At 32.1% G+C, this 12,141-nt stretch overlaps 1 protein-coding gene across 1 annotated transcript; it reads right to left on the reverse strand.

The window, feature by feature from the left end:
- Positions 1 to 7,883: 7,883 nt before the first annotated feature.
- LOC132748660 (uncharacterized) lies at positions 7,884 to 10,435 on the reverse strand. The gene is made up of 2 exons (XM_060738268.1): positions 9,425 to 10,435; positions 7,884 to 8,869 (listed from the first exon to the last, which is right to left on the reverse strand). The coding sequence occupies exons 1-2, from the start codon at positions 10,353 to 10,355 to the stop codon at positions 8,193 to 8,195; spliced, it is 1,608 nt and encodes a 535-aa protein (XP_060594251.1). The 5' UTR covers positions 10,356 to 10,435; the 3' UTR covers positions 7,884 to 8,192.
- Positions 10,436 to 12,141: the final 1,706 nt, after the last annotated feature.

Raw genomic sequence — 12,141 nt, forward strand, 5'->3', positions numbered from 1 at the left:
TTTAACGATGATGTGACCTGTGAACACATCTGCAAGGTACAGGAAACTGAAGAATCAACCAGTCAATACGACAAAACTCTTTTTTCCACTAGGGCTATTGGTTATTGGAATGAAGTAGATGAAGATATAGTGTGGAGCCTCACTAGGCTAGGTTTTATAGAACATGTTTAAATGTTGAATTTTGTTTATGCTGGTGCTAGGGGGCGTGGATACGGTAGCAAGTTGTTACCAGCACCATTTATGAACAAGCTCAATCAAAATGAGTCTGCAATATTTTCAATATTGCCGTTTTGGACTTTCTTAAGAGATACCCTTTTTTTCTTTTTTAAATATTTTTGGTGTTTAAAGAGATTTGAAACTTTAAGTATTTTAGTACGCTTTTTCACTTCGAAGACTGACAAGTGATGTATAGGGTAAGGACTGTTTTGATCCGTGGTGAAAGAATTATTTTCAAGTTTGTAAGTAACTGCAATGCCATGTTACAACTTAAATACCTGAACATTATAGTTTTTGCAGTAGCACATTCAAGTTGAGATTTTGTTGAATTCAATGATTCATTAGTTATCATTCATGTGGGCTTTTCCTCTATACCATGGTAAGATAATGTTATTTAAATTGGTAAACATCTAAACTCAATGCAATGTAATTTCTGACAGGAACCTTTAAACGTCTGTAAGAGTTTAATATTATGTAAACAAGCTGACCCTTATGAGACGAATGTTTTTTTTTAAATTACTTCATATGGCTTGGTATACATGTATTTGTCAATGTGTATGAACATCTTAGAACATCGACGATAATTTATTCATTTTACAACAACTTTTTATCGCCTTGATAGAATTCATGTTAAACCTTTAATGTTTGTCATTCAAGACTCCCTTAGTCCGATTATGGAAGTCTGTTATTTAGTTAAACAGAAACCGACAGTGGCAAATAGTATTCTTTGATATATTTATGATACATTGGTAGGCATCTTTCTTTCTCTGCTAATAAAGTGCCTGTAGAACTATTGGAGGTTTTATCGATTGTTCTATGAATTCGACAAAACGTTTGGCATAGTATTATCGAAGAGGAACGTTTCGGTTAAATGGCCGTCAGTTATGCAAATAGGCATAGTTTTACAAATTTAACATTGCTATATACACTTGCAAATGGTGACCCTTTTGGGTTTCTTATTGTATAAATTAGACAAAATGCTCTAAAAAGTAAAAAAACGTAATGTATTTGCAACAAGACAACAAACTAACATAAATGATTTAACTTTTATTCAATCAGTCAAAAAAAAATAAATAATTATGTTTATTCGACATTTGACAAATTTCTACTCTAACCTTTTATTTGAATAACAATAGATTTTACAAATAACATTGAGATTGTTGCGAAATTCTTAGTTATTCACATATCTTATGATTTGATTAAGATAGGTTAGGACAGGGTCTTTACAATAGAATGGTCTGGAGTCGGAGCAAATTTTACGGAGTTCTGCCGAGACATGTTTAATTGCAGCAAGAAGGGTTTACATAGCTCGTTTCCGGACCATTCTATTTGAAAGACCCTGGTCAGGCACATATAGGGATCTATCTATTATATCCATAATTGTAAAGACAGTATAAATCACACCCTCTCACACGTACATTATATGATCTATGGTTATAAACAAATAGTAACTAAACGCAAATACATATATAAATCCAAGTCATCTGATACCGTGCAATTCTTCTATTTAACTGTAAACAATAACACAATCACTAAAATATGATAACATTCACTTCTTTATTTTGATATGAAAACAAAAATAACTGACAGTCAATATTAATGTAGACATATAACGAAAGGGATTTTGCTGTTAAGGATCAGATTTGCACAATGTTCATATGTCATGCACCGATGTGCATCTTTCCTTGTCAGCTAATGAAAATCTTGTTGATCTACTGAATTATTTTTTAATTATTTTTTTCTATTGCTAAAACACAACGCCATTTCATGTAATGAATATACTACATTTATTTGATATTATTATGCATAAAGACGATGAACATTTCCACAAATGCGCACGTGCAAATGATGACCGTATTTAGCTTTTCAATGTAAATCACAAAATGGTATTCAAAAAGAGAAAAATAAACTATACTTGTTGAAAACAAAACATAAAACAATGAAAATTATTCAACTCTTATTTAGGACATATCATATATGGAAGTCAAAAAACCAAACAAGCAACTAACATATGCTATTTTGAAAGATATCTGCTCTGACCTGTTTTGAATCCACAAACAGTCACATGTGCTATTTTGTTAACAAATAGATTATGTGTCAAGGCACTTATCTGATAATTTGAACCACGTGTGTTCGTCATATTTGCCTTGCTGATAATGGTCAGATCATCATTAAATAATCTTCCTTCGACCATAAATAACAAAATAACTACCCAGCACCCGCTTACTATATAAAATATACAAATAACTCGCCATAGCGTATTGCCCCGACACGGTCAACATTTTGCTCTTGCATTTTTTTTAAAGAAATCAGACATATTTTTATTCTTATACTTGCAAACATAGCACAATAGATATATCTTTCGGAAACCATTTAAATAGTGAGTCATCTATAAACGAAATTACCTAAAACGGTGAGGTCGACATGTTTTGTGCCAACGAAATTTCCGAAATCCATCACGAGTAAACATGTATTTAGCTAATTGCCATTCGTAAGAAAGTATTCCAAGCAGGCGTAACCAATGTATTCTAACCGAATTATGCTATTTGTTGACAATTTATATCTCTGAATTATGCAACTCCTGCCACCAATACGTCACGAGCATTGAATTCAAGGCAGCATGGCGGACAAGGTTGTAAAAAAAAAATGTGTATTGAAATTTATTCAAAATGCGCGATCAAGTGTCATTTAATATGTGACAATCTTACATTTGGAAACACCGACCTCATTTTTGAGTTATCTGTCCTTTAATTTAAAATTGTTCAAGCGCAGGCAATTTCACAACTTCGATTAAGATGACCATACATTTTCTGCTTTTAATATATCTAAAGTCACTTTGAATGAGTGTGTAAAATTACAAGAATTATTCATAAGTAGTTTATTTTTTCGTCAACTTTACTCAAACGTATGTACATTTTCATAAAAATGTCATTTTTCTGAAAGAATGTTCAATATCCATATCTATAATGAATTAAATGAACAATTGCTTAAATAAAATCCATGGTTTTTTAATAATCGAAGATGAAAATTGAAAACATAAGGTGCAACAGATATCTGTATTAGTAATTTTCTTTTAAGTTAAATCAGATAATAAAAACTATAAAAAAATAAAAAATAAAAATTCAAAATAGAAAAAAAGAAATGAGAAGAGGGCTACTCGAAAACAAGGCCGGTGTCCCCATTTACATATTTTAAGATATTTATTATATTTCAGAAATAAAATATCACCAACAGTGCTTTGATCATATAATAACTGTTTGGAATTGGCACGCGAGGGAATAATTTAAAAGGACGTGACCCGAGTGACAAAATTCTGCTCGTCCGAACGACAAAAAGTGATTTTTGTTAAGTGATAAATTCACTACTTGGGATATATTATTCCAATTCTAACTCGACAACAACAAGTAAATGTTTTCGTATCTGATAACAAGCTGTATGGTGTCGCATTTATTTTGAATTCGTTATTATTTTCAGCGTGTCGCATTTTTACTTGCTAAAAAAATATCATATCGTCGTATTTACAGACACTTTCGGTCCTATGTTCAATAGGGGAAAAACGAAGGTTGTGTTAGTTTAAACATATTCATTTCAATATTTAACATATATTACACTTTATATGAATATAGTTGTTAAATAAAATTGAAAGGGATTAGAACGAAAGAAAACTTTAAAGTTTCCCATCTAGGGTTGTGTTAGAAAATATTAGTTATCAACTGCCATATGCATCAAGGGGGAGAATCACGCCGTTCGTAGCCCACACAAACATGATTGTGGATGCAGCCAAAAATTTTTTTTTTTTCTCTTTCTTCTCTGAAATTCGTAATGTTAAAGATATATATAATAACCTTCTCCACAATTTTCCGGGCACACAGGATTTTATTTCATGATGTTTCGTCCCGTACTTCTTTTGAAATGCGCGTCACTAGAATCGAAGCGAGAGAATTTCCCACCGGTTTGATCGTGATAACGTACGGCTTCTTCTCTCAAAATTACTGTTTCGTTTACAAATATGTATATTAACTGAAACCACTGAATTAAAAAGTTGTACTTGGTCGTTATCTAAGCATCCATGTCCATTATGGCTAGATTTACTGCTGTAGATATTAATATCGGGGCATTTTCCTGAAATGATAACGTATGGCGTACTGAATATTAATGATAACGTACGGCGCATTTTTCAACTTGTGGATTTTCATTTGTCCAGTCAGCTGATAATGAATTATTTGTATGTAGGAAATAAAAGATATCTCAAAAAAATATTTATCACTTCAGAAATAAATAATTGAACAATGCTACCCCATATATATTCGTTGTGAATATACATATTCCAACCTTTATCTACCAATTAAAACACACATGTATAGTTTGCGAATGTTTTGTATATAATGCAGAATAAAAAAGCCTCCACTTTCAGGACATATTTGGGTATTGTTGTCTTCATATTCTATTTAAACTTATTGCGACTAACTTACATCCAGATGAAATGAGTCTGTGTTAATTCAATGTGGTCGCTCATTGAAAGAAAAAAAATAACAGAGAATAATGAATGAGTATAGGTTCTATATTGAATTTACTGAATTTGTTAAAAATAATGTTATACGAAAAAGTTCAATGAATTTAGTAACAAGAAATTTGCTATTTATTTGAGGGGCGGTTAATATTGAAACGCCACTTTGACGCCAGATATTTGCACGACCTAGCCCTACAGTTTGTTTTTTATGTTAATGAAAGGAACGCCATAATTTGATCAAAACAGTGACATGCAATTCTTAGATTTGCCTATCATTTTCTGGCGTTTTTTTCCACAAATGCCCCAACAAAAACAGTCTATTTCTTTAAAAAAAACTCGGCAATAAAAGAGTGACATTGAAATTTGCTTATTAATTTCTAGTGGTAAACATTTACCGACTACGAAATATAAAGTTTCAAATCGGATTTGGATTTCGATGTTTTTATCCATGCCGGAAAACCCGCCTGAAACCTTTAGTGCCAGACAGCTCATGCGCTCAGATGACGTCATTATCTTAATGAAAGAATGTTTATAAAAATTACTACGTTTCTATGAAAATAGTATTTACGAAGCATATGTAAGTGTTCATCCATGCTGTTCTACAGAAATTAGAAACTTAAGACTCCGTGTTATTCGTGCCGTTAGGCGGCTGTGGAAAGTCTCCCCTTACATTTAATCAATGATGTTATATTTTCGATCCTTGAAGATTGTTCAGCACGACATTGTTGTCGTGTATACATGTAATGTGGTACTTTTTGTTTCTTCTATTTGGCCTTTTTCAACTTTGGTGGTTCCAGTATTCCTACTTGAATACTGTATAATCATCCTTAGGATATGTTGCCTGCTTTTTAAATTTGTCTTTTGACGTCTTATATGTGATATGCAGGCTTCATAACCTAAGATCCCTTTCAAAATTCCATTTTATTTAGTTCCGCCTATTGTTTTCTCGTTTAGGACAAAAGCATTCTGTTACTAGGGGACCATACGCCGCTTTTCATGGAATGGCACTACTGTGTCACATTGAAGGTTCCATGATAACCGCCGTATGAACACATCTGCGGATAATTCTAAATTCAAAAGTGTTAAATGCTGAATTCTGCTTAAGCCGGTGCTAGGGGTAACTTGCATTTTCCAGTACCGTCCATGAACAGGCTCAATCAAACCGAGCCTACAACATTTTCAATTTTGTCGTGTTGGGCTTTCTTTAGGGATTCTGTTTTACTATATTTTTTTTCCAACACAAGTAATAAAAATATACTAATTGCCATTTTGTCTTGGTTTTTACTTTAACAGGAGCAGTATCTTTTTCGCCAGGATTTAAATCTGAACTGCATGTATATCTTTTATCCATAAATACAAAATTAATATAGGTTGGCCTTTTGACGTCATATTTCCTTAATTCATATTCAAAAGCGGCCCACGAAAGCGCATGTACAAAATTTATGCAAAATTAATGACTATTTTTTACAAACGCGGTTCTATGAAGCACTATATATATGTTAGTAGCTGTTCTACAGAAATAAAAAAACATTCTCCGATCGCTATCGCCTCAGTCCATGTTTCTGATTTCGATAGAACAGCATGGATGAACACTTATCTATACAAATATATTTGAAACTTGGGTTCAAGTATAACTTTTGATGACACTTTACAAACCACAAAAAGTTGGATATCTACTTTATTTCGTGTATGATATGCAAGAAAACATATCAATCGTGATTACATATCGGATTTAGATATTTCTATCCGGACAGATATTATTATGCAAACACTAAATAATATTCATTTTCTTTATTTAGTTCTACATATCCACGATCTTATGTCTGGAAAGACCTGACCAAGAAACATTACTTTTCTATCCAAAAATAACTGATATATAAGGTAAATCCATTAAGCCGAAGAACGCGCCGTACTTAATCATTGATATTTGTGCGCCATACGTTATCATTTCCAGGAAATGCCCTGATATGAACATTAACAGCGGTTATTCTAGTAAGAATGGGCATGAATGCTTAGATGACGACATATTTCAACTTTTAAATTCAGTGGTTTCAGTAAATATACATATATCAACGAAACATTGAATTTTAGAGAAGATGCCGTACGTTACCATGATCAAACCGATGGAAAATTCTCTCGCTTCGATTCTGATGACGCGCATTTCAGATGAAGAACGGGACATAACATCATGAAATAAAATCCTTTGTGCCCGGAAAATTGTGGATAAGGTTGATATATGTACCTTTACACTAGAACATTACGAATTTCAGAGGAAAAAGGGAAAAACTTACTTTTCGGCTGCATCCGCCATCTTGTTTGTTTGGGTAACGAACGGAGTGATTCTCCCCCGTGATGTATGTACGTCACTGTTCCATACGTCTTTTAGAAGAACACATTAAATCCGCTTAGTAAACAACTATTAAATGTCTGAGTATTAAGCATAAATTGTATAATATAAATTAGAAAGGTTTCAATTTAATCGTTGTAGTCAGCGTTTCTCACATATATCATATATTTATATAACGGATATAGTAAATAATGATTAGACTTCAACTTTTAGAAATTAGACAGTGCATACACAATGACATTATCACATAAATAAAACCACATCTTTTATCAAAATTTGTATACACATTCTATATACAATCAATTTCCATAACATACAATGGACACTATATATTTAATTTATAACAGTAAAATTCAAGAGGTCAGCTATGACAGCATCATTAAAATAAAGTACAACAATACTTATTCGTAAAAAAAAATTACCATCTCATAAAATATGGGCACTTAAAAAGTTGAACAATGTATCACCTGAAAACTGGATTTAGTATATCATTTATTTCTACTCATTTTTTCTTTTTTAACCAAAGTAAAATTAAAAAAAAAAGTTATTTCAGAATTGAAAGAAGACTCATATTTTGCATGAGCATGGCGACTTTGATAATATTTCTGAGAAGAGAAATAAGTGAAAAATATCTCGATCACATTATAAAATATAAAAATAAATTTATAAAGCCGAAATGTGACGGAAATATCCGGTCATCTTAGGTGAGCTTAAAGTGAGACGTAATGGATGATGTTTTCTATAATTTATATATTTTTTGAAAATTGTGAACTATAAAAAAACAGGTACAAATTTTGCTATATCGAGAATATAAATAGCTTGTTTTCACTGAGACAACAATTTAATGTGAAACAATCTTAAGGAAAACACAAATGTTTTAGAAAGTCAATTCCAATTTAGAATGTCTCATAATCCTTATCAAAATAAAGATCTCGGAAATGACGAGAAACGAAATCTAAGTGATTGCGATTTCTTTAAGCAAACTTTGAACCTATTAAGCATTTTCCAACTTTATCTTTGACAAATACGATTCTTAAATCGATTTTTAAACACTTATGCTTTCATCTCCTTAACGATGCTTTGTTTTTTATTGTTTTTTTTTTTCATTATCCTTATAATTCAATTTTGACCATGTTGATCATTTTGCGAGTTTGCCGATGATGAGTTAAATTTTTGAGTAAGATTCAACAGAAGTTGTTTCATCATCTGAATATCGCCGCTCATGTTTGGTAAATCAACAGCCTGCAAACTTCTATTAATATTCTGAATTTCATGGTTAACGGTTTGCATATTATTGGTTATGCTGTGAATGTCACTACCAAATGTTTGTACACGTGTTTCTAAATTTTCTATTTTATTTTGGAAATTTGAAAATTCTCTTTCAGTGTCAAAACTTTTTAAGCAAGGTACATCAAGCTCTGCTAAAATAGGGACGATAGGTGTGACGACTACTGTCCCGTATGATGTACCTCCCTCTACAATCCCTATACATTTATTTTGTGAATTTTTCTCAACAACGAACACAGGCGCACCTGAATCGCCATTTTCAGCAAAAGGAATGCCATTTTCACGAGCTTTAACTTCAATTTGCTTAAACAGTTGTATCGGGGCATATCCATGAACAAGTGGGGATGCATCCAACGATTTTACTGAGGTAGTATCAAATTTTATTATTCCATGACGTAATTCGGTTTTTGATCCAAATTTTATGACATGATTATCCTCCTTCTTATTCAGTCTGTCGATGCTACACATCCGCCAACTGTCGTATTTAATACTTGTAGCAACATTTGATCCTGTGAAAAGAAGCCAACAACAATTTGATGGTAAGTATATAATAAATGTGTTAATTAGTTAACAGTGAATAATAAATCGAACTGGTACATCTTTGAATAATAATTTGAGGTCATATATTTCATCAAATAATAATTAACACATATTAACACATATTTCACGTAATATACAAATAATTTGCATTTTACATTTCATTTTTTGATTTCAGTCACAAAAAGAAGTGAGCAAATTTCAATCATGCAAACGTAGAAAAGTAGTTAAAATTAGATGTTTTATTGTCTTACAATGGACAATAACGGAATCATAAAGAAGACAAAAAACCCGACAAAATTGAAAAAGCTGCAGGCTCAATTCAAATTGTTCATTGACGGTGTTACCGCCAACGTCAAAACTTGAAGTTGATTTCAATCCAAAACATAGAGACAAAGATGCTATATGAAGGCGTGTATTCAACAGATTTATGGTATAGAAATATAAATATTGGTCAATAAAACTTTTCAAATTATTTTAAGAAACAATAATTACAGACAGGAACGTACATGGACAACTGATATTACCTGTCTCATCGGGAAAACTTGGAGATTTGGGATGCCTGTCCGTGATTTTGAACAAAGCTACATCCATTCCATAATTTTCGTCTGAACCTTTTTTGTAAATAACTTGAACAGTGTGTCCTAATACAGATCGTTTGTCAGCAGGCTGATATACATTTTTGCACATTCTATGTAATGGCCATTTCAACGTACCGCTATGATTTATTTTCAGTTGAGTCATCTCCCAACGTGTTAAAAGAACATGTGCACATGTCAGTCCACAGATTCCAAATTGAGGATGATCTATGAAAAACCCAAGAGTTCCTTCAAGAATATCTCCACCTATTTGACTTCCCATTTTAACAGGATCAAGCAGGTCTTTGGCAGTACGTCCGAATGGAATAAAGGCACCTTCTCTAACATCAACTGGAATACTGTCATAATTTGTTTTAAATGGTTCTTCATCAATTGGAATGTAATTCTTTTTCTGGACGTAAAGGACAATACAATTTTCAGGCAGCAAATTCCAGGAAGCGCCAAATCCTCTTGATCTATTTGGACATGCAGATATAATCGACAGATACTTGTGCTTCTTCATCAAATCTTCAGAGTGTTTTGAAATGCAGGTCTGAAGATTTTCATAGGATTCTTCATTTAATTTCGCAGCACGTGAAGCCTGTTGCTTAATTACCTCAGAGCCTTCTAAGCTAAAATCGTCAGCGTATTGTTTGACAAATGAATATTGGATCAATTTCTCTAAACGTACAGACTCTTTACTTTTGTTACCTTCTGATTTGTGCTTCACAGTTATTACAAAAGTTATTCTTTGCGGGTTTTCAATTGTATACGCAGCCCAAACATATGCAATAGCGACATGTTTTGATTTGATATATTCACAAATTGCCTTGCATGTGACGATAATCGCTTTGGATTTCCTCCCAAAAATCTGACACATCTCATCAAGTATTCTTTGTCTTGGCAGCCTGCCTGATTCAATTAATGTTTTAATGTGTTTTACTTTCCCCGAACAGAGAAAAGGATCTATCTCTTCATCGTCATCACCTAGAAAAATGTTAAAAAGTGTAATGCGTGCAGAAATTGATTATTTACCGATAAGGAAGAAACATAAAAAATACGTTTTCCGTTTGGCATTGAAGTATTATTAGTGACTAAAGAAATGAAAATTGATTAATTAAATTGAAGAGTTCTATAACTGAAACAAAACTAACAAATAGGACCATGAAAAGCATATGTTACACTACCAGTTTAAACATCTCTACATTATGTTATTGCGAGATACACTGCCAGTTTAAACATCTCTACATTATGTTATTGCGAGATAAGTAAACAATAAAATAAATATATGTGCCCAAAAACAAGCACAGTGAGGTAGTTTTAATGATTTTTATGGAAGTGCAACAAACAGAAGTTACACGTGGTTGTAATCGCGAGTCATTGTGCACATTGAATCGTATCAGCTCACAAGACAGGGTATAGTGAATTCAATTAACTGCAGAGATACAGCTAATGAACAAATCTACAAATCACTCATTCAGATATTTCAAATGCATATTGGTATATTCACCTTTGGCTACTGTTTCCCATTGACCAGTTTCCCGGGACACTTTACATCTCTCTCGCTTGTTAATATCAACATCTAACAGACGCATTCTTAGCGTTGTCTTGCCAACACCGTAATGGCCGACAACCATTACTCGATTATTGTAAACAGCTTCTGTGCCCTCACTTAATGCTCGTTGGTAGAATTCTATCGAATGCTTATCCATTCTAAGGATTTCTAGAGGGATCAAACTGCTGTGTCCAGTGGCTTGAAGAATAAAGAATATTAATGCAATGGATAAGTAATCTTTCATATTCCAGTGCCACTTGACATTTGTTTTAGTACAACTCTTTTTATATTGATACCGTTTCGTTCCGCAAAATATGAATGTCGCCGGATAATATAATTAAGCGGAACAAGATTTATTTTGTTATTAAAGATCCGTTTACTCAAAAAATGTCTTTTTAAATGTAATAAATAGAGTTGAAAACATAGTTTGTAATCAACGCAGACTATAATAGTGTTATTTTAACTTTATAAGTACATGTTTTTTTTTTTTCAAATTGTACTTTGCAAATATGTTATAATTTAATTTTATTTACGATAATTATGGCAAAAAAAAGATTGTCCACATATTTTTTTTTTCATTTGTCAGTTTTTATGAATAATTAAGATTAAATTACTACAAACAACAAGTGCGAAACATTTAATAATATAAATTTTATGGCGATATGATTGACTATAATGAATAAGTCAAGACTGGTTGCATGTAATAAATTAAAGGGACTCCACTGAGGTTTTTTGACATTACGGGACAGAAAATAATTTTTTGAGATTACTACTCCATTTGATGTAGATCTATACTAATAACTTATGTGCAAAATTTCAGATCATTAGCTCGCTCCGTTTTTCCAGAATAATTATTATTATAGTGAAAAAAGATCTAAAATTGAAAAGCGTTCAAATCGGACTGAGAATAGCACAAACATATGACTTTCAATGTATTTCTTGTATAGTTCTTAGTTATATTTTATCAATACTTCTGTTTAAAGTGCTCATGTTTATCTATGTGAAAAATTAAAATGTTATGTTTTAGGGTTATAAACCTCAGTGGAGTTCCTTAAATGTATCTGTAATGTACCAGGATGATTAACAAAAATAAATGTCTCGTTCTGTTCCG

Source organism: Ruditapes philippinarum, unplaced genomic scaffold (genome assembly GCF_026571515.1).
Source record: "Ruditapes philippinarum isolate M1 unplaced genomic scaffold, ASM2657151v2 ctg10458_1_1_1_1, whole genome shotgun sequence".
Lineage (NCBI taxonomy): Eukaryota > Metazoa > Mollusca > Bivalvia > Venerida > Veneridae > Ruditapes > Ruditapes philippinarum.

Coding starts and splice junctions, on each gene's coding strand:
- LOC132748660 (XM_060738268.1), bottom strand. CDS start 10,355: ATGTGTCAGATTTTTGGGAGGAAATCCAAAGCGATTATCGTCACATGC. Junction 8,870..9,424: donor AAGTTTTCCCGATGAGACAG/GTAATATCAGTT, acceptor TTCTTTTCACAG/GATCAAATGTTGCTACAAGT.